Below are 21,963 nucleotides of genomic sequence, written 5' to 3'. Positions count from 1 at the left end.
TTAATTTTACACCCTTCTTTACCTTGGTATAAAACATTAAATAATCGCAGATATTCCAGTATGCGTAGCATGAATAGCATAAAATTAGTTGTGTAGTTTGAGTGTTCGTGTTGTACGACAGAGAAAATTCGAAACGCAGAATACTTCTAATATACATCCATTTAAGAACATTTAGTCACTTGACCAATGATACATTGTTTATCTCAAAACATCTTTGATAGTTAAATATTCTACCCACTTCACTTTTCGAAGTTGTTTTAAAATATGAACTTTCTACTGTTTACGACACGTTTCCAGACATCTTTAAATATTTCTCCAACATTTTCAAATTACCGAAGAGAAATAAAAGTACCTTTTCTAACAATCCAATCGCTTTTAGCAATTCTCCCAAAAGCCAGAACGCCCCCGATACACTGAAACACGTATTACAAGGAACTGCCAATATTATTGTAGTCTCTCTGACCCATGCCCCTCAAATCTTCGTGTATTACTAGTGTTTTACTTTTAGTTAAAAGCCTTCTTTTCCAATTAAATGCAGTTATAATATACCACTTACAAAAAACACGAGTCAACTGGTAACGTTTGGATTTTACGAGTCCAAAAGTTTTATATATATACACACACACACACACACTTACAAAATCTGGCACAATAAATTACAAGACAAATAGTTGTTCCAAATTCATAATAGGATTTTATTTTGAAGTCGTTACACCTTTAATTAACACAAGCATACAGATTCAAGTCAAGTACCAGAACTCACTGACGATTTTAAAAGGACATAACTGTACACTTGAGTGTATAAATTCTGTCAGGACCTGTACAGTCTTTCTTTTAAAGTTACAAGTTTCAAAAACAATTTCAACGTAACTATGAAGTACTTCTAAATGCAATGAAACAAAACTAGGTGAATTTTATTAAGTTACTTTACAAACTACAACTTCACAAATACTTAAACACAAGAAATCGATGCGAAGGAGAAACGGGATGTTACAATCATTTACACAACAACCAAAATGTGATTGTTTTTCAGAAATTGTGGTCAAGGAAGGAAAGTCAGAATTGCAACCATATAACAGACTGGAATGAAGATGAACTATGTCGGCTGCTGCTATTCATTTTTACATATGGAACGTTTTCACATTGGATGACCTTGGTGTCCACACATACCATCCTTGACCTCACTTTAAACTTTTAATACAGATATTTAATTAAATCCTACATAAATTACAGTTCATCTTTGCCATCCTCTTCTTCAGATGGTGGAGGAGCACCTCCTGCCCCAGAGTACAGTTTAGCAATAATAGGACCAACTGCATCTTCTATTTCCTTCTTCTGCTGTTTGAATTCTTCAGTGTCAGCATCCTGGTTAGATTCTAACCACTTTATCTTTTCATCTAAAACCTCCTCAATCTTTTCCTTTTCTTCAGTGGTGATTTTAGAACCAAGTTTTTCCTTATCATTTAGTTGGTTCTTTAAAGAATAGGCATAAGATTCTAATTCGTTTCTGGCTTCTACTTTTTCTTTGAGTTTCTTGTCTTCCTCTGCAAACTGTTCTGCATCTTTGATCATTTTTTCTATGTCTTCTGGAGTGAGTCTGTTGTGATCGTTTGTAATTGTAATCTTTTCTTTGTTTCCAGTTCCCTTGTCCTCAGCCGACACTCTCAAGATACCATTAACGTCAATTTCAAATGTAACTTCAATCTGGGGGACACCTCTTGGGGCAGGTGGGATGCCAGTAAGGTCAAATTTACCCAGCTGGTGGTTGTCTTTTGTCATTGGTCGTTCACCCTCAAATACCTAGATAAAATAGGGTAAATAATAAGATTATGCTGCCAATGCAAGATTGAATGTTAAATATTAAAAATATTTAAATTCCTTTATTAAATTCTGCAGAATTGATTGCACTAATGTCCACCTTTGGTTCAGCCAAGTAATAAAAACTTGGCTACATATTCATTAGTGTTTAGAAGTGGTTGAACCATTAATACAATTTTATTAAGTTTAAATGAAAATATTGAAATCAGTTGTTCAGGTTAACTGTGGCAAAAGAAACTTAAATGAAAAATCTGAGTTAAGCTTTGTACACATTTCATTGAAAGTGCATAGCTACTCCTAGGTTTGTTTCAGATAAAACAAGTTCAGAATTGTTTTAGGCCTTTAATTATGTAACCAAAAGAAAAAGTTTAGATCTGATAAATTAATATTTTCAAATTTGGTTCAATTTCCAACATCCAATTTCCCTGCAATAACATTCAAAAAGAGAAACAAATTTATATAAAACAATTTTTAAATAATATTGCTAATAGTTAGCATATACTAAAACTAATCTGATTTAAAAAACCAAGTTCTGAATTACCGATTACAACTAGTATCTATGCAAATTAAAAAAACGTACATTTAAAATCATAAGTACATATAATGGGTTTTATAAACCTACCTGAATAGTAACAGTATTCTGATTATCAGAAGCAGTGGAGAAAACCTGGGATTTCTTAGTTGGGATCACAGTGTTTCTTGGAATCAACTTAGTCATCACACCTCCAACAGTTTCAATACCCAAGGTCAAGGGATTAACATCTAGTAGGACCAATTCACCTGCATTATGGGGAAAAAGAAACAAGTTCTCATGTACATGATATATGCACTGTTAACAAGCAACATGAAATCTAGTTTCCACTTCCTTGATGTATGAAAACTGGTAATTTAATCTTTTATATTAAAGTTTACAACTATTTCAAACTAAGTGTCATTTGATTGTGACAAATTGTAACATGGCAGAACCTGATAAAGTTACCTCAGTTGCTTACAGTTAGTTTTACTAAAAAATAATCAATACAGAAAACTAATTCAAAGTTTTGCTTTTAAGGTTCATGATGACATTTCCCTTATATATAAAACTCATGTATAATGATTTTAAGTAGGGAAAAAACAAACACGTCAGAATAAATAATATAAATCATTGTACTGTAGCTTAACTTTTTTGGATACAGGTGGGGTTAAAGTGCACATATCTAAAGTTCATTTATACCTTCATTAACATTTGTTAATGAGCTTAACAAATATGTAGTTACAAGTTCAACCTTGTATTACAGACATTTCAATTTTACAATTTTAAGAAAAATAAATATTCTCCATCACACTATATTATAGCAATGGGAATTTTTATTCACTTATGTACCAAGATGAACTTAACTGCTGTAGTGTAGTTTCTCTGAAATGTGCATCGTCCAAGAGATTAATAAACTTAAAACAACTACGATACTCAACTCAAGAACTATTATTGTTATACCTGTATCCTCTTCTCCACTGAGTACACCAGCCTGGACTGCAGCACCATAAGCCACGGCCTCATCAGGATTGATTCCACGAGTCGGTTCCTTGCCATTGAAGAATTCTTTGACCAACTGCTGAATCTTGGGAATACGTGTGGAACCACCCACCAAAACAATCTCATCAATATCTTTCTTCTGGAGGTCTGCATCTTCCAATACCTTTTGTACAGGTTTCATTGTCGATCGGAAGAGATCCTTCATGATAAAAAGTGAAGTTTAGTTTGTAATAGTAATACACAGGTAAAAATAAATATGTAACCAATAGGATTAAATAACATTTGGGTCAGTTTTGACCATATGAGGAGGTATGGAGACTTCATGGAGTTTCCAGCTATTACTGCAGTTTACATGTAAAGAAAATATTTTTCACAGCCACAATAATAAATTATAAAACTAAGGGTATGTACATTAAAACAATTGCACTGTACAGATGTCAAGTGTTATTTGTTAAGGTCAGGAAATGTGTTTAAAAACTAAGTGGACATTACACATACATTTTAAAATTTTCTGTCCTTACAAGTGGGGACCAACATGATTGGTAAATTTAGATTAATGACAAACTTGGAATGAACAGGAACTATGGTTATAGTCACTTTTCACACACACACACACACACAGCATACTAGAAGAAATTATGTTCACTTTACAGGTGAAGAGGCCAATTGGACTTGAACATCTTTCTAAGTGAAAATGTGGAATTTCACTTTATAGAAAATAACAAGTGAGAAAAGAGACTTCAAAATAAATATGAAAGTTAGAGCAGCCAAACACCAAGGAAACTTATCACCACTTGAAACTAACTTGGCTGGTTTAGCAGGACACCTTGGTAGAGAAAGTTTTTGTTTAGCAGAAAAAAAAAAAAAAATTTAAATTGGACAATTCCATGGTGATCCACAACCAAGTTACAAATAGGTTATTTGGAGCCAACGTACCATGTTCAGCTCTTCAAACTTTGCCCTAGTGAGAGTCTCGCTGAAGTCTTCACCTTCAAAGAAAGATTCAATTTCAATCCTAGCCTGGTGAGCAGTAGACAGTGTACGTTTGGCTTTTTCAACTTCTCGCCTGAGCTTCTGAACAGCCCTGTTGTCCTTTCGTATATCCTTACCCGTTTTCTTTTTATACAGTTTTATAAAGTGGTCCATTACTCTCTGGTCAAAATCCTCTCCACCTACAAAATTAAGTAACATGCAGTAAAAAACAAAGGTAAATATATCTTTTTACAATAAAACTTACCATGCAATATATACACAGCATGAAACGACTCAAGTGGTAGAATTCTGATTATGAACACAGTTCACTCTCATTCTGTACATACCTAAGTGAGTATCTCCATTAGTAGCCACTACTTCAAACACACCATTATCAATAGTCAGGAGAGAAACGTCAAAAGTGCCACCACCCAAATCAAAGACCAGAATGTTCTTTTCTCCTTCTTTCTTATCTAAACCGTACGCGATAGCAGCAGCCGTTGGCTCGTTGATAATTCTCATTACAGTCATCCCAGAAATAACACCAGCATCTTTAGTAGCCTGTCTTTGGGCATCGTTGAAATACGCAGGAACCGTGACGACAGCATGAGTTACCTTTTTACCCAAGTACGCCTCTGCCGTGTCCTTCATTTTTGACAATACCATAGCAGAAATCTCCTCGGCCGCAAAGACCTTTGTTCCCTTAGAAGTATCAACTTGAACATGAGGCTTGTTGTTTTTCTCAATTACCTGAAAATGAATTTAGAATTACAGATACCTTCTCTACACACACACACACACACAAAAAGTTTAGTTATGCAAGTGTATTCTCAAAAGGAATTACTGTTTTACACAAACTATGAAATGAGAGTTTACACTGAAGAAACTTAATGTTGGCAAGTTATGGAATTAGTAAAAATAATGTAAAATAAATTATAGTCCCAAAACATAAAGTAACTAATTCTGTCATACAACTGGTACAGATAATCTAACTGGCCTTCATCTTAAAAAGCCAAACCAACCAAATGCTACACAACTATTAAATCAACCATGTGGTGACATTTTACCTTGAATGGTAAAAGTTTAATGTCTTTCTGGACCATAACATCACTCCATTCTCTACCAATCAAACGTTTGGCATCAAAACCGTGTTCTCCGGGTTGGTTGTCAGTTGATTTTTTGCTGCATCTCCAATGAGCCGTTCACCATCTGGTGTGAAGGCAACGTACGATGGTGTGATTCGATTACCCTGATCGTTAGCTATGATTTCTACTCTTCCATTCTTAAAAACACCAACACTGCAAAAACCAGAATTAAATTCAACTTCATTGGGTTATTTGTTCTAAACTAATGGCTGTATGTCTCAAGACAGAGTTATTAAAAGTCAGTAACCAATTTTACATTGCAAGATTGCATTATGAGCATTGTGACAACCTAATACTGCACTTTGTCAAGTCATAACAGGAATAATGAAAAATATTACATTTACATATTCAGTTACATTTTGTACCACAATTAGAGGATTGTATGCTAAACACTATTGTTCTATTAATAGCAGTACTCAACAAACTACTCTTACACAGGAGTTAACCATGTGCTTTTTGCTTTACTAAACAGTTTGATAACACTGTCTTAACTTCATCAACAAGAAACGTAAAATACCTGCATATCTTGACAGTGAGTAGACATGGTATTGCACTTTGAGGCATAAATTCAAGAGTACAGTGTGTCACAGCTGTGGCCAAATAAACACTTTACAAAAACATATGGTAAGATTCCAACCCCTTGAAAAACGTACACAGCCAGTATTTTAAGCATTAAAACCATTCACTTACCATGAATAAGTTGTTCCTAAGTCAATACCAATAACAGTTCCAACATGATCCTTTTTAGAATCATCTTCCTTTTTGGCAGTGCACAGAGCACTCACCAGGAGGCACACACACACTACTCTTGCGAATAACTTCATTTTCGACTCAAACCCAGTATCTGAAATTACATTACTGAGATTAATTACGATTTGCTTTTTTTCCCCAGTAACTCACTAGTGCCATCACCCTTTATTCCCATTCTAGTTACAAATTTTATTACGTTCGTAAATTATTACACACGAAGCGAAAGTTATTAGTATTAATAGTACTAAGTTATAGAATTCTGCGAGTACCACAATAACATCGCATTCAAATACAATACTACAGTAAAGTAAAGAGGTCAAATCTACGTATAAAACTTACGATAACAAATACAAGACAATGCTTCAAATATACATTAGGGAAAAAGTCCACTTCGACTTCCTTACAAATCGAAATTGGAATCAATATTATACAACAGTTACTTATTTTCACAATTATACTTATGGCAATTTAGCATTTCTAAACTATCACCCTCGGGGATTAATATGGAGAATTATTCCGACAAGTGGAAAACAACTAAAAAGCTTTCACTGGGTAGTTATTAAAAGTATTATTTTTAGCCACAGTATTAACATAGTACAATTAACTTCCCGAAAGCCATCTCACCCTAGCTTACACTTAATTGTTCATTACACAACGTCCTAAGTCTAAACTTAGGTTTATCATCTTTTTACATTTCGTTTTACGATACTTATTCGTTCAATTTCAAACAAACTAAATAATAACACTTAAATCTTACCTCTTCTGAGGTTAATTGTTATAAATATCCAAACCAAATCGCTATTCCTTCAACTTAACGACGTAATGTTTCAAACTTACAAATACTCTTAATACCACGACTCTCTAGATTGTTCTTCACAGAGTGCCTCAATGGCTGCATATATGTGTTCCAGGAGTAAGTCGTGTCGACACGTGATTGGTCTCTTTACACATTTGTCTATTGTTGATTGGCGAACTACTTCAATACTTGGATGTCGATGGCCGTGACACGTTGCATTCTGTTTAATCTATGCCTAAAATTGTAAATCCACGTGCACTGACCGAAGAGCAATAGTTGACGTTCCGGCAATTAGTGGAAATAATCTTAATATAATATTACTGTTATTATTAGTAAATAATAAAACTTCAAATTTATTGCGTCACTTTATTCATAAATATTTATCTTTCAAAGCTTAGTTACAAATGCTATTAAAAGGTTACAAAATTTCTTACTTTCTGTCACGAAATGGGAAAAAATGTACCCGCAAAAAATGATCTGGTAAGAGGTTTATTTAATAATAATTTAAATGTTTTCTTCTTAACGGTATTACAAGTTTTCCTCCGGAAATTTATTTTGTATTATATATATATTTACACACATACAGTAAATCAATATCACTTATTTCCCGACATTCATAAATAGTTAGACTAAAGTATAGTACGCATGAAAAATATTTTACTTAAAGTTCAATTGCAATAGAACAATAAAAGATTAGATTTTCGTTAACTTTAACCCGCGCCCTAGTGTTAACCTGAAGAAGCAAAGAGTTACACATTTTGGAAATTGAAAGAGATATGAAAAAAAAAAAAAGTTTTAAGTTCAAATTCAATTTACTAGAAAGTTGAACCTAGTTTAGCTTTTGCGACCTTTTTCTCTTTCTTCAAGTTCCAACTCACATCGAAACAGTCATAGCTTAAGGAACTGATATAAACAGTGCCTCGTCCATTAATTATATTTAACATATCCAAACCTGTGTGATGAACCGTAGAACAGAACAGAAGTTCTTGTCGTCTGCTCTCAATATTACAGATATTGTGTAATTTGTATATTCCTACACCCATTTGTACTTTCACTTATCAGCTCTTATAATTCAGATATGTACATAGCTTATTCGCTCTTGTCGTTATTTAACAACTTTGGTCTTTTGCAGTTTCTAATATACATGTATATAATTGTTTCGGTAACGAGGGAAATTTTTCCCTTAATTCCTACTACACGACTTGTACTATGCTGTCGTATACGAGTTAGCAAATCGGGGTTCATTAACCTCCAGAACATAATTTTCTAAATCTACTCTTTATCTAATATACTTTTATATAAATTTTTTTAAAATAATTTTCTAGAATTAGAGTTTTCTATAATTATATTATATTTATATAATATTTTGTTCCATTTAATTAATGAAATGTATACCTAAAAAAAGGTCTGGAGTTTAAAGTATGAGGTTTACCTGAAACTCAACTTAATTCTAGAAAATTATTTAAAAAAAATTATATAAAAGTAATGTTCACGTATTAAACCACGTTTATGGCCCTAAAAATTTGATGAGTTATATAGATTAAACATGTATACTATCACATTTCAATATGTAATATATTTTATTAGTAAGTTTTAAAATGTTTCAACGCAGTAAACAAAGTATGGTTTGTCTTTAATCGTTGTAAGTTTCCTCTCTCAAAATATAAAAGTTTTCCAATTTATGATGGCACAGTTGTTAAATCATATTAACTGATAACAGTGCATCCAACTGGTTATTTGTTAAGAAATTTAGATATTAAGTTGTTTACCTGAATACCAATGTGGAAATATATGTAATTAAGACAAATTTATTTGTCGTCCACAACTTTCAGTATTAAAATAGAAGTAATGAATCTAAATAGAATACTTCCTAGCCATCTCTTAAGCTAGTCAAGCTATGTGCCTTAGCTACTGGTAGGCCAAATAGTGTTTTTGATTGTAAACACAGATATACTTAATGTAAGTCTAAAATGATTGTAATGTCATGAGTTATATGATATTTGGAATACTATGGCAGTCTTGGTTTCCTTACCTCAGAAAGGACATTGAAATGTTAGAAAGGGTTCAGATGACGATTACTAGGATGATACTTCGGATGTAAAGGTTATCATTACAGGATTCTTTACAATCTCTTAAATTTGTTTAGCTCTTGAAAGAAAAACGTTAGGGGCCCAATTGATGTGTTTAAGATTGTTGAGGAAACTAATGGTGTTATTGTATTACTTTTTTATTTCATGTTTAATGGTGAAAATGGTAACACTGGGGGACGCAAGTATAAATTTTGGTAGGTTAGGCGTAGTCTTTAGTTAAGACAGCACTATTTTGAGGTGGTTGGCCTTTGGAAGGCATTGTCTATAAATGTGGTAGATTCAGTTAATTTAAGGAAAAGCCTAAGAAATATTTTAATTATATGGTTTGACTGGGAATTTTTGTTATATAGTTTAATTTAGCAGATGGAATGCTCTAGATAGACCAAAAGGTCCCTTGTTGTCCTTTAATGCTTCAGTTTAACATTTAGAACACATATGAGGTTATCAACTGGTATCAAAATAAATGTTAATTTTTAATATTAAGTTCCATTATAAAAATATATGCAAATTATACCAGCAGTTTGAAAATTACATTGGAATGTTCGTCAGAAAGGAGACACAATAAATGCACTAGCATGTTACCTTGCAAGTCTGTGTGTGATAGTTTTCAGTCTTAAATGATACACATTTATTATTGACTGTAATTATTTGTGTTCAGTATCTTTGCCAATCTCAAATACCCAAATATATCGCCACCTATTAATTAAATCTGCGTGTGACAGTTTTAAATCGTACTAAAAAATTAGTGTGATCATAACAGACGCTGACAACAAGAATATCAACAGATTATTTCAAATTTCTTTTGAAATAAAATCTAATGGGTGACAAAAAAACAGTTAACATTTAACTTTAATATTTGTTATACATTGTTGTTATGAAAGATGCATTTACAATGACATCTTAAAAATTACCTTGTCCTAATAAAAATTTCACCAGGGCACATTGTAAATCATTAATTTTATTCACAAAAGTTTGAACACATTATGTAATGTTTCAAAAACTAACAGAACTGTTTAATATGCTTTAAATCATCTTCAATCAACACATCAATTCTCTCCATATGACCCACTGCAAGCATCATCTGTTCTGGACAATGTCCTAAACACCGACACAAATTCTGTTAAATTCACCAACCACACATTGTTGTAAAAGAAGAAATTGACAGAAGTATACTTTGGCAACATTTCAACAAAACCTTTCTCAATAAAACTTATAATTCTCAATGTTCCTCTGGTAATAGTGTCATCTTAGGACAAGCAGTTCTTAAGATACAATTTCTAAATGTGACTTTCCTTACACGTTTTATAACCACTATCCTTCCTTAAATCCACCACAATATTTCATTATTAATGAGCTGTTTAAATATAAATTGAAACTTTTAGTTACATGAATTATGTTGTTATCAATAGAGAAGTGCAGTGTAACATAAGTCAAATAATATATTTTCAATTACTATAATTTAATGCGACTTTCTTTGTATCTTTCAGGTTAAAAGTAATATAGTGATGTTAATACATTTAAAGTTGAGCATAAGAAAAGACGCATGGTTTTTGAAGTCATTATCTTACTTGATATTTGTTCATTTTAAATACAGTTATAGAAGTCTGCTGATGAACTGCTCATACAATTTTATTCCAAAACATTTAATTAAAAAAATTATTTAAATAATTTATATAAACTTAACCTATGATTATTTATAAATAAATCCTTATGCAAGTAGTTTGATATCTTTCTTCAGATTTTTCTATGAATAACTGATGAGTTAGTGTTACAGTTGCACATAAGTTTATTATTTTATCCAATGAAAATAAGTCAACTATACAGCAAAATATTCAAACTCACAAAATAATGGAAACTCAATATTAAGAATACATACATACAGAAAAGTTTGAAGTTCTGTTCTATAATGCCACACTACTAAAAGTCAAATTCCAGAGAAAAGCTACTCTCTACAATTTCAGAGTTAGAATCTGACAGTAAAGATGTTTCCCTGTCTCCACTTGCTGACCACCTGTTTGATGTATCTCTGGAAATCCAATTATTACTTGTGCTTGTTACAAAACCATTGCCTTGACCAAAAGAAAATGTAGTATCTTCATGTTCATCATCAGATATTAAAAATGTACCCCATTTAGAAGGCTTTATCAGAGCTTTGTCATTCTGTTTGGTATATTCAGATGTTTTCTCTTTATCCAACTTGAAGTTATTAAGATGAGATACGTTACAAGAGTTTTTAACAGCTTCATTGTGACTTCTTTTCAAGTTTGAAGTTAGATGTGTTTCATTGAAATGGTCTGAACCATCATCCAAACTGTCATAATTGGGAGTTCTGTTTAAACTACATGTTTTTTCTAAATGTCTATCATTAAGATGTGTGGAATAATGGATGTTATCACCTTGAATTGTTGACAAGTCATTTGTGATTTCACTGTTTAATGCTTTACTGAATTTTATCTTCTTAGCTGGATTAGAAACGGATTCTTCATTCTGCCTGCAACAAATAGTTTTTATGTTCTCTCATTATTGACAGTTACTCCAAGAAACATTTGGTTATAGTTAAATGATTTGATCATAATAATAAATTCGAAAACATTTGATCTTTATACCGAGTCACAAAAGTATAAGCAAGAAAACAACACACAAAACTGTGAACTGGTTTTGTTAAACAAATATTTACTGGTTTTAGAAACGATAACTGTAATGAATGTAATGTAACCATAACATGATGACGTTAAAATAACTGGTTTAAGAACTATGAAAATAGACCTAAAGGTTGGGAATTATTTTATGTAGAGTGAATAATAACTGGATATGTTTAAGTTTTGGGAGCTTAGGAACAGATAACTTTTTTGACAGGTTTGTTTTAATTATAATGATAACCTTGTTGGACTGTCCGTCTGATGATGTGGTGTTTGTTACATTATTTTAAAAGTTTTGTTAGATATGAAGGTTCACATTATTTTTTAATTAAATTTTCTATTTTTAAACTGTAGACGAGGAAACACTTCAATGAGCTAAATGACCTTCTGTCTTTGTTTTTGATCAAATTACCTCTGTGTGATGAGATGGCAGCTGTCAGATGATTTTGTTTCTAACAATACGCCTTTTTTCTGATGCGTTGCACATCTAAAGATTTCTGTATTGTCTCTAGCCGAACTACTTTCTTGGCTATGGTCATCAAGAAATATTGCCCACTTGCTTTTCTGGGACTGGCCACTACAGGAATTGACCCTCAGCTGTTTTTCATAATGTAACTCAGAGTCCTAAAAATGTAAAGTAAAATAAAATGTTTTATCAGTTTACTGAAGATAAAAACATCAAAGATCTAACGTGGACAATCAGAAGTATGATGAAATTACATGTGAAATAATTATGTACAGTTCATTATTCTTTAAATACACAATTATAACAACGAAAAACATTGCTCAAAGTTGTTGTGTACATATAAGTAAAGAAACAGTGAAATCAAAACAAGATAAAAACACATACTGCATCTCAAAAATTACTCCTAGGTAAGAAAGTCTACAATGTGAAACTAAAAGGTTAAATAAACATATTTATGACCATAAATATGCAGTAATTCATCTTGTGCAGATCAAATAAAAAGAACATTTTAGTATCACTCATGAATGTAACAATGTTGTTGTTTGAAATATATATTGAATGGAATTAGAAGCAACCAGTTGGTCAATCTATTCATGTATATTCTTCAAATAAATATAATTTCTACAGGAAACTTCCCACTATGTAGTTTGTTCCTAAGTCTTTAAAACTCCCTACCTAACTTTCTAGGTGTGGGTAGGTCAAAGTGCAGATGTCATAACCTTTTATGGCTACATTAACAATTTAATCAAACTGCTTTATTAACCTATACATGAGCAAACGTGGCATCAGAGTGCAGACAATAAATCAAGTTTTAATATTATACACATTTTAATTTCATAAGTACTTAAATAAATTTTCATTTTTCTCTAGTACGAGAACCACAACATTTTATCTCTATATCTAACCCCTTCTCCACCTTATTTACCATCCCTCACTGAAATACAGATTTTAACATAAACTAGTCATTTCCTTTGTTTACTGAGTCAATAACTAGAAATCTGAGATCGGCTATCACACCATTTCTTTCAGAAATGATCAATAATTTTCTTATAATAATAGAAAGGCCAGGTTTTAAATCATCAAATGATTTATAATGAAGTTAAGGAAATTATTCTATGCTCCTCTTGTCTTAGAAAGCCAGTTAAACTATAATGTTTACAGAAATTTGTTTGCTTTGTGTATATTATTCTGTTTTAAAATGCATTACTTGAGTAAATAAATATTATTTAGTGTACTAATACCATCAGTATGGAAGAATGAATAGAAGCCCTATAACTCAAACACTTTAGAAAGGTGGACATTTCTTATTCAGGAGCAAATTCCCAATTTGAGCAACTTTAGCTAATTTCAAATCTGTTGGTGTTTGTCTGCTATTCAAGGACTTACAAAAAATTGTAGGCATCATGGATTAGAGTAGATTAATCTATGATACTTTTATTTTCCATTTTTATTACTTATTTCTTTTGTATGTTGACAATAACAAGCCTGGGATGCATGAACCCAATTCAATTTTTATTAATTAATTAGATCTCTACCAGCCTGTCCTCAAATTCAAATTCTTTTAGCCACGATTAGAATAAATTAATTTGTAAAACCTTGGGTGTAGTCAAATATATTGTCCAAAAGGTTTTGACCTATGGAGTCCAAAACTACAAGTAGATTTCAAATCAGTCAAGAGATGATAGAGTTATGAGCTGAGAATTAAAAAAAATAAAAAATGGAACCACTCTATAAGTTGCTATTGTACAGCCAAAGATATAATTTATTACCTAAACAATTTCAGAATACTTTTCTTACATAAATTTGAGTTATAATCTGTATAATTCTGACATTCTTACTGTCTGAACAACTAAACATTTTCAAAAATCAAAATCATATTTTATCACCTCGGAGTCAGATTGTGTTTCAGTTCCTCTCACATGAAGAAATTCCTTAGTTTCTTCCAATAGCTGGCCTCTAAAGGAGTTCAGTTTCTGTACGTGTTTACGACAATCCAGTCCACTTCCCTTTCCATACACCTAATATATAATAATGTACATAATTGTTATTTACTCATTTATTACATGTAAAAAAATAAATATTTTGTATTTTAAAGAAACTGGTTTTCTTAAATCCTAAGTTACTACTGTTAAGTATTTACAAAGTACTGAAGTAATTGTGATGAAGGAAAACAATTTTTCATAAAATTACAGACCAGCACTAATATGTTAAAGAATATATTTCAATCGATAAGTCTACCAACGAAACCTCAAATAATTATTTATCGTTAAATCACCATTGGTATACAAGAACAAATGCTTTAAGAAAAAATAAACTCTTAGTGTATAAATAGTAACCTAAAACAAATTAAATTTTCAAATTGTACACTAATTGAATATTAACTTTATGAACCCCTATAAGTTACCAGCAATTTTGAAACAAAATCATATTAAAGATAAAATAAGTTTTAAACCAAGTCTTCAAATTAAACCAAAAACCTGCAACTACAGATATGTCCTTTAAATGTTTTCATGACATATCGTTTACTCACACAGCAGTCGAGAGTTTATTGTGTGAATGTCGGGAAAAATGTCACAACTAAAAATTTATAATTTTTATAGAAGCTAAATTATTACGCTAATTCATGTGATGACCCACCTCGTATATGTCTGAAAAATACAACCAATCCTGCATTATGTATAAGTACACTTGTCAAGTTAATAGACCGTTTGAAAAAAAAAACACACGACACCATGAGTTTATTGAAGAAATGCTTAGATTAAGTGATGTGTTAGTGAATTCAATATATAATGTAAGAGGAACCACTGAGGACTGTAATCTGGACAGATCTTGTGAAGTCAGTTCAGGTTAGGCACCACATTCCTGAGATCAGATATAAGCCTTGTTCTTCAAGTAACAGTAAGCCATGCGAGTAGCCATGTTTCTCATTTACTTATATCCTTGTATAAGAATTATGTAAATTGTGTTACTAAAGTACGTCATGTTCTTTTTATATAATGTTACGTATCACGCATCATCCTATTGTTACAATAACTAACTTAAAAATTGACTTATATTACATTGTATTTGGATGTTAGAACATTTGTGACTATTTCCAGCCATCTCTTGTGTAGCCCTACTAATGTTTATTCATTTGAAAATCAATATTTAATATAAACATCTTCACAGCTTATAATTTAATTCCAAAGATGTTAGAGGTCATTTAAGTTACCAAACATTTACATTTACAGTTTTAACTTTATTACATCAAATTAAAAGAAATGTTATGAAAAAGTTTTATTACTTATTTTTAAACAATATGAAAACATAACAGTATAAAACCAGGATTTTTGGCCCATCTTCTGGTATTTCTTAACACTACTATTATACGCTTGTACAGTTGTTAATCTAGGACCCACATCCTCTGCACTACAACATCAGTGAAATAGTGGGAATCACAAGTATAGGATGCTATACTTCTGTGTGATTTAATATAGTTCTTGTGGTACTGCTTTGACCTTTTAAGTTTCCCTTTTTAATCAAAACATGTCCAAACAGGACTTAGCTTCCAAAAGATAACACTTCTCGTTATGTGAGTAAAAACATGCTAAACACAGATAAGTAAATATCTGGACAGTCACTGTCATTGTTCATAACATTTGACCTGCACGTTTGCTTTAAGTGATTTATGTTTCTGGGAAATTTTGTGTTCCAATTTTCTGCAATTTATCTACCTATATGAGTTTAATTAAAAGGATGTTTCCTAGACTTGTACATTTTGAAAATTGTAAAAAAGAAGAAGAAGACAGCTTTCCCATTCATAACACTTAACAATGGTTTCAAAAAACACATGAAAAATAATTGGCTATGTACATCACACATACTGCTAATGAATTTTTTCTTCTCATATTTGATTCACTTTTTCTTGCTATATATAAGCATTATATTTTAAAAGGTTTGGTTTATTTTAAATTTTGTGCAAAGCTACACAAGGGCTATCTGTGCAAACCATCCCTAATTTAGCAGTGTAAGACTAAAGGGAAGGCAGCTAGTCATCACCACCCACCAACAACTCTTGGGCTACTCTTTTAGCAACTAATAGTGGGATTGACCGTCACTTTATAATGCCCCCACGGCTGAAAGAGCGAGCATGTTTGGTGTGACCAGGATTCAAACCCACAACCCTCAGATTACAAGTCCAGTGCCTCATCCACCAGGCCATGCTGAACCCATTTTAAAAGATCAGTGTATTCTGTATTACACAAGTATATAAAGGTTTAAATCACAAAACCTGACCACTTGTTTAAACTGTATTTCAATTCTTAATTTAAAAAGCAAATAAAGTTTCCATCATTTATGCAGTTAATAACTAAATAAATCTTATGAATTAATTTATTAGATCCTTTTCATTGTCTAACCTGTTTGACAGACTGTTTTTCACCACACATTTTACAATTCCATATCATGGATTTTTTCACAAGATGAACTTGAAAGGTTTCACAATTAAAACATCTTAGGACTCGAAACTCTTGTGGCATTTTCTTTAAAAAAAATATAATTGAAAACATGACCACAAATAACAAATTGATCAATTTTTATGATTAAATAGCATCATATATTTTTAAATATTCAACTGACTGACTTAAATTCATATTTATTCACAGAAAATTTTTAACCCTGTAATAAGATACTAAGATAGTTTTAAAAACTTAAAAGAATATTTAGTGTGCCATCTTTTCACCAGTGATCTTTCAATTCACATTTTCTCAAGAAAGTGCTTCTCAAATTACACGGCTGAACAGATGAATAAAATTTTGAAGACATTCCCATCAGAATGTTTCACTAGATGGAAGGAGAAAGAGTCACGACATTCATCTTCAAGAATATTAAATATCTGGACATTTAACTCCAGTATCTAGAAATTTAATAAAAGTGAAACCTGCACAACTAACATTGGCTTACAAGTATAAAAGTTTCCATAGGTTCAGGACATGGTAGAAAATAATTAAAAACTAATAATTTAGTTTAATATTTAAACAAATTTACAGCAAAGTATCAAAGTTCTTTATAACTAAGTTTCAATGTGCAACAGTGTCTGGAATGAATGGCAAAAAACTCAAGCAAAAAAGAAAAAAGTTGGACATTTCAGGGCACACTATCAGATTCAGTTTGGAGCAACACATTCATGTCTAAAAGATATCTTTAAAAAACAAATATAGATATAACTTGTATAGTTACTGAATTATCTATACTTTCCTTCTTCAGCATTCATGTCAAACTAAGTTTCTTCCATAAAAAAATAAGTAAATAAATTGGTATTCCAATTCTCGAAGGTTCAAGATATTAACATACCTTGTGTTCCAATTAAAGTGTGCAAGACTGTACCATTTAACATTTCAGTATATTTTCAAGAATTATATTTTTTTGTATCATGCTGTGATTCACGCTACTATTACAAAATGTATCACAAAAAGATGTTACACTTCTTTCAAAACCTCAGTTTAATCACTGGTTTCATATAAATAATTTTCAATTTTCATTAGTAATGTAAAATTCATTACCAAGCTGAGTTTATAGCAAATTCAAAAATAATGTGGAATAACGTTAATTAAGTTTCGACAAATATTTATTCAATTACTGTAATCGAGTGACATAAAATTTGCTATTCAACGTCAAACAAGAAATCTTTATATGCATAAAACACACATTCTGAACAACAAAAGTACTAATGTTGCGTAAAGTTTACTATCTTCAAGAATCTAAACCTATTCAGTATTCAACCAATGTAATTTATAAACGAAAAGTTAATGATCTTAATTATAACTTTCTACGAATAGAAAATGTAAAATTAGCTTTTGCATGTATAAAAATGTTTCTACGATAAAATATCTGGCAGTTAGGTTTAATTAAATCAGACTTAGACGTACACACGACTTCCAACCTCCTCATCCTTAAAAAGTCTGCTACTCTACTCTGAAATTTATTCTCACCAGAGCTCTGTTCAAAATTGGTGATCGTAACATCGTCCTGCCCTCTACTGTAATTGATGCAACCAGTTTAGATATAATTTTATTACTTAAGAAGCTTAATTTTAATCCGTTTTATCCACATTATTATATAAAAATATTCCTTTTGACCTCAAAAAATTAATCTTAAATATTACAGTACTGAAACGATTGGTGTTAACTCACTTGTTGGAATTGGAATTCTTTTGCACAAAATTATAGGTGATGATTAAAAAAAAGTAAATAGGTATTATGGAATTGATGGTGTAGATGAACTTGACTCAGTGGTGTAGTATTCCTACATCTAAACTAAGTGTGATTTAAAAAAATAAACTCTGGTTAGCTAAGTATTTGTATGGCCTAGTTATTTTAAAGTGGGTTCAGTCAAAACTTAAGGTACAATGCTGAAAATGTATATCCAGTTGCCTGTCATATACGTTTGCTACTGCAATAACATGCCAGCTTGTTCCATTTTTCTGAGGTGTTTTTCTATAAATAACTTGCATACAGTTTAAATTTTGGTAGCAGTGGCATATTTAATATGTATTAAAGACACCTACTGCAAACAAAATTTGGCATGTAAAAGCTGAAGTAGCAATACGGTTACAGACTTTCAATTACAAAGCGTCAACAGAAGCCATCAATATTTATACTTCATCAGAAGAATGTAAATTATGTGTAAAATGTTAAATACCATAAGCAGCTGCGCTATCATCATATAAGCAAAATTTGTTTACATAATATAAATAGACGGTTTGGCCTACTCCCCTTGTGCGCGTACGTGTACTAATCCTCAATTTATTGCTAAAGTACAAAGGAGCCATATATAATTAATAGTCAAGCGGTAATGAGTGTGGACCAGTTACTATACCTATGTACGTTATAAATGTAACGCATGAATCAAATATTTCGAGAAACAAATTTTCTTATTTTTCACATATCCATAAACTATAAAATACGATAAATGCGAGAACTGAACAACTCGGGCATTTCACCTTTGCCTTTGTTTATAACAATATCACCATGCGCTGCATCATATATGTTTTGTTTTTGGAATTTCACGCAAAGCTACATGAAAGCTATCTGTGCTAGCCATTCCTAATTTAGCAGTGTAAGACCAAGAGAAGGCAGCTAGTCATCACTAATATCATTCTTGTCTTGGGCAGAAAGTTAAAATGCCGACATTTGATGGATTGGTGTCCAGATGGCAAAGGAACTATATGATGTTTGTTGTCACTTACAAATATGTCAGATTGTTGTGTGTGGATAATCTGTTAAGATGTCAGACAGAAAAATCCTGACTGACTTTCTGTTGTTTCACTAAATATGTTATTTCCGTGAGTAGAGGAAGTTATTTGCAGTGTACTGTATTTAGTTCTGAAACGAAAGTTCTTCCTTAGTGAAACTTCTGAGGAAATTATTTCAGTGTTATAGTTCGCTGGTTTTATCTAGTTGGGTTGTAGATAAAATTTACTGAAACACTTATTTTGTAGTTCATTGGTTTTATTCGGTACATCAGGTTGCTGGTAGAAGATAGTTTGTATTTTAGCAGAAAAAGACTCCTCTTTAAATTCGCTGGTTTTGGACAAACACACGGGATTAATTGAATACAAAAATGATTACCATCATATATAACAATTGCACTAGAATAAGTGAGATATGTAAGCAGCACCCGAATACGTCAATGGCCACAACTAACAAGTACTAAACTAGATAATATGTTGAATGGATATAATTTTATCCAAGAATTTTAACCACGGATACCCTTGCTGTCTGTAAGACAGTCAATAACTGCCAAGTGGGTGAATTATTGCTTTTCAAGGGCTTGATATGTACATAAAAATGAAGCCGTTGCATGGAGCACTAACCTGAAATTACAAATTTAATTCAGTATGACTTCGACTGAATGATCTTAACGTGAGAACATATTAATCTCGAAATCTTCCGAGTTTAAAATTTGTAAAGAATTAAAGAATAGATGTCATCAGAGACGCCCTCAAGAAGGAGACTAACGAACAATAACTTCTCATACACAATTTTATTTCGAAAAAGAAAGAACTGTTGGAAGAATGTAGATTTATTTCACTTTCTTTGATTATGTTATGATTATATAGTTTTTTTTTTTCTAATTTCGTGCAAAAGCAACACGAGGGCTATCTTCATTAACCGTCCCTTATTTAGCAGTGGAAAACGAGAGGGAAGGCACCCACCACCAATTCTTTGGCTTACCAACAAACAGTTAGATTGACTGTAAAATAACGCACCTATCGCTGAAAGGACAAGCATGTTTGGTGTGACAGGGTTCAAACCCACGACTCTCAGATTACGAATCGAGCGCCCTCAGCATCTGACCATTGCTCTACAAATGATTACAGTTATTGAAAATGGAATGCAATACTTAAATTTTTTCTAAAACTTTAATATAATGTCATGAAGACAAAATATAGTTTTAAACCTAACAAGTTATTTTTCATTTATAATCTACATGACATATAGATACTCTCGGATTAATTTGAAGAATCTGCTCATTCTATAACTAAATGTGCTTATCATCAATATTTGAGCTTCAGTGAAGGCCCGATATGGCCGGATGGCTAAGTCGCTCGACTCGCGGGTTTGAATCCCTGCCATACCAAATCTGCTCGCCATTTCAGCTGTGGGGACGTTATAATGTGACGGTCAGTCCCACTATTCGTTAGTAAAAGAGTAGCCCAAGAGCTGGCGGTGGGTGGTGATGACCAGCTGCCTTCCCTCTAGTCTTACACTGCGAAATTAGGGACACCTAGCGCAGATGGCCCTTGTGTAGCTTTGCGCGAAATTCAAAAACAAACAAATTCTTATAAAATTAAAATAACGTTTCTTTCTAATTTACCGGTTAGCTTTATTAATTTAATTTTATAGCTTTTCTTCTACCTTCTCTGTCTAATGTATATATATTTTTAAGATCTTTTATGATAATTTTGAAAACATGGTTGGTCATTTATTATGCTTCCAACATTTCCATTTTAGAGGAGTGGCGACTAACTAGCAAAATGAATCAAGGAAGATAATCATGTCCAAAATTCAGTCACATAACAAATCATAGGAAATAGTTACAAAGCTGTAGTTTCACCATGTGTGGTTTATAAAAACTAAGTTTTCACAAACCTTCTAAACTATGTTGTTGTTTTTTTTTTCAAAATCGTTTTGGTTTGATAAAGGATTAGAGAACCTTAAATTTTGCAAGACTAGTACTAGACCACAGAACTGTAAAGATTTACCAATGAAATAAAAAGTATATTTATTTTTTAATTAAAAATTACTTAGTATATTTTCATCTAAATTTGTTTAATTTATAAGAGGAAATTATAAAAGGAATTTTTATTGTTTATTACAGAGAATACTGTAACAATATAACACGCACTCTGAGTGTGTGAAGCTGTTTAAACTTTATTGTGCAAAATAAAAGGATGCCATGAAATCTTCGAAATATTTTTCCCTTTAAAAAACTAAAACGGATGAGCACAGTATTTCAAATATTTTTTAAGGAGTAAATTTCTCAGTTATTAACAGTACATACATGGGTATGAGCAGAAAATTTTGCCAGAATTGAAAATTTGGATATTAGCAAGACAACCTTTGACCTCTGACTTTTCAAAAACATGTATAAACATCACCAGTAGTAGGCTTATGAAATAAGTCACTACACAGAAGGCAAATGTATTAAATAAAGATGGCCCAAGTAGGAAATTTTTTCCCAAACAATTCCACACTGGCCTTGTTTTAGACAAAATCACCAATATTAATTTCC

The 21,963-nt window shown here is 31.7% G+C and overlaps 2 protein-coding genes across 3 annotated transcripts; both read right to left on the bottom strand.

Moving 5' to 3' along the window:
* Window positions 1–671: 671 nt before the first annotated feature.
* LOC143247598 (endoplasmic reticulum chaperone BiP-like) lies at window positions 672–7,106 on the bottom strand. The gene is given in 9 exon segments (XM_076495919.1): window positions 672–1,800; window positions 2,441–2,598; window positions 3,293–3,530; window positions 4,268–4,503; window positions 4,651–5,053; window positions 5,371–5,450; window positions 5,453–5,601; window positions 6,139–6,292; window positions 6,956–7,106. Coding segments are annotated over 8 exon segments (1,971 nt in total). The 5' UTR covers window positions 6,273–6,292; window positions 6,956–7,106; the 3' UTR covers window positions 672–1,227.
* A 3,747-nt stretch (window positions 7,107–10,853) lies between these two features.
* LOC143247599 (uncharacterized) lies at window positions 10,854–18,257 on the bottom strand. Of its 2 annotated transcripts, none has more exons than XM_076495920.1 (5): window positions 18,159–18,257; window positions 16,587–16,709; window positions 14,076–14,207; window positions 12,136–12,347; window positions 10,854–11,575 (listed from the first exon to the last, which is right to left on the bottom strand). In XM_076495920.1, exons 1-5 carry the CDS (start codon window positions 18,189–18,191, stop codon window positions 11,002–11,004), a joined length of 1,074 nt encoding a protein of 357 aa, XP_076352035.1. In that variant the 5' UTR covers window positions 18,192–18,257; the 3' UTR covers window positions 10,854–11,001. The 2 variants fall into 2 exon arrangements, with proteins under 2 accessions (XP_076352035.1, XP_076352036.1); XM_076495921.1 differs by having other exon boundaries at window positions 18,096–18,196.
* Between the last annotated feature and the right edge of the window lie 3,706 nt (window positions 18,258–21,963).

Source organism: Tachypleus tridentatus, chromosome 3 (genome assembly GCF_004210375.1).
Source record: "Tachypleus tridentatus isolate NWPU-2018 chromosome 3, ASM421037v1, whole genome shotgun sequence".
Lineage (NCBI taxonomy): Eukaryota > Metazoa > Arthropoda > Merostomata > Xiphosura > Limulidae > Tachypleus > Tachypleus tridentatus.
Note: the sequence above shows the minus strand (reverse complement) of the source record. Positions and strands in the feature narration are given on the sequence as shown.

Bases quoted from the DNA above. Each gene is read 5' to 3' on its own strand.
- LOC143247599 (XM_076495920.1), bottom strand. From the start codon at position 18,191: ATGTTACGATCACCAATTTTGAACAGAGCTCTG. The intron at 14,208-16,586 runs GTTAGACAATGA...ATTATATATTAG, and splicing joins AAAAACAGTCTGTCAAACAG to GTGTATGGAAAGGGAAGTGG. The intron at 12,348-14,075 runs GTGATAAAATAT...TTACATTTTTAG, and splicing joins AAACACAATCTGACTCCGAG to GACTCTGAGTTACATTATGA.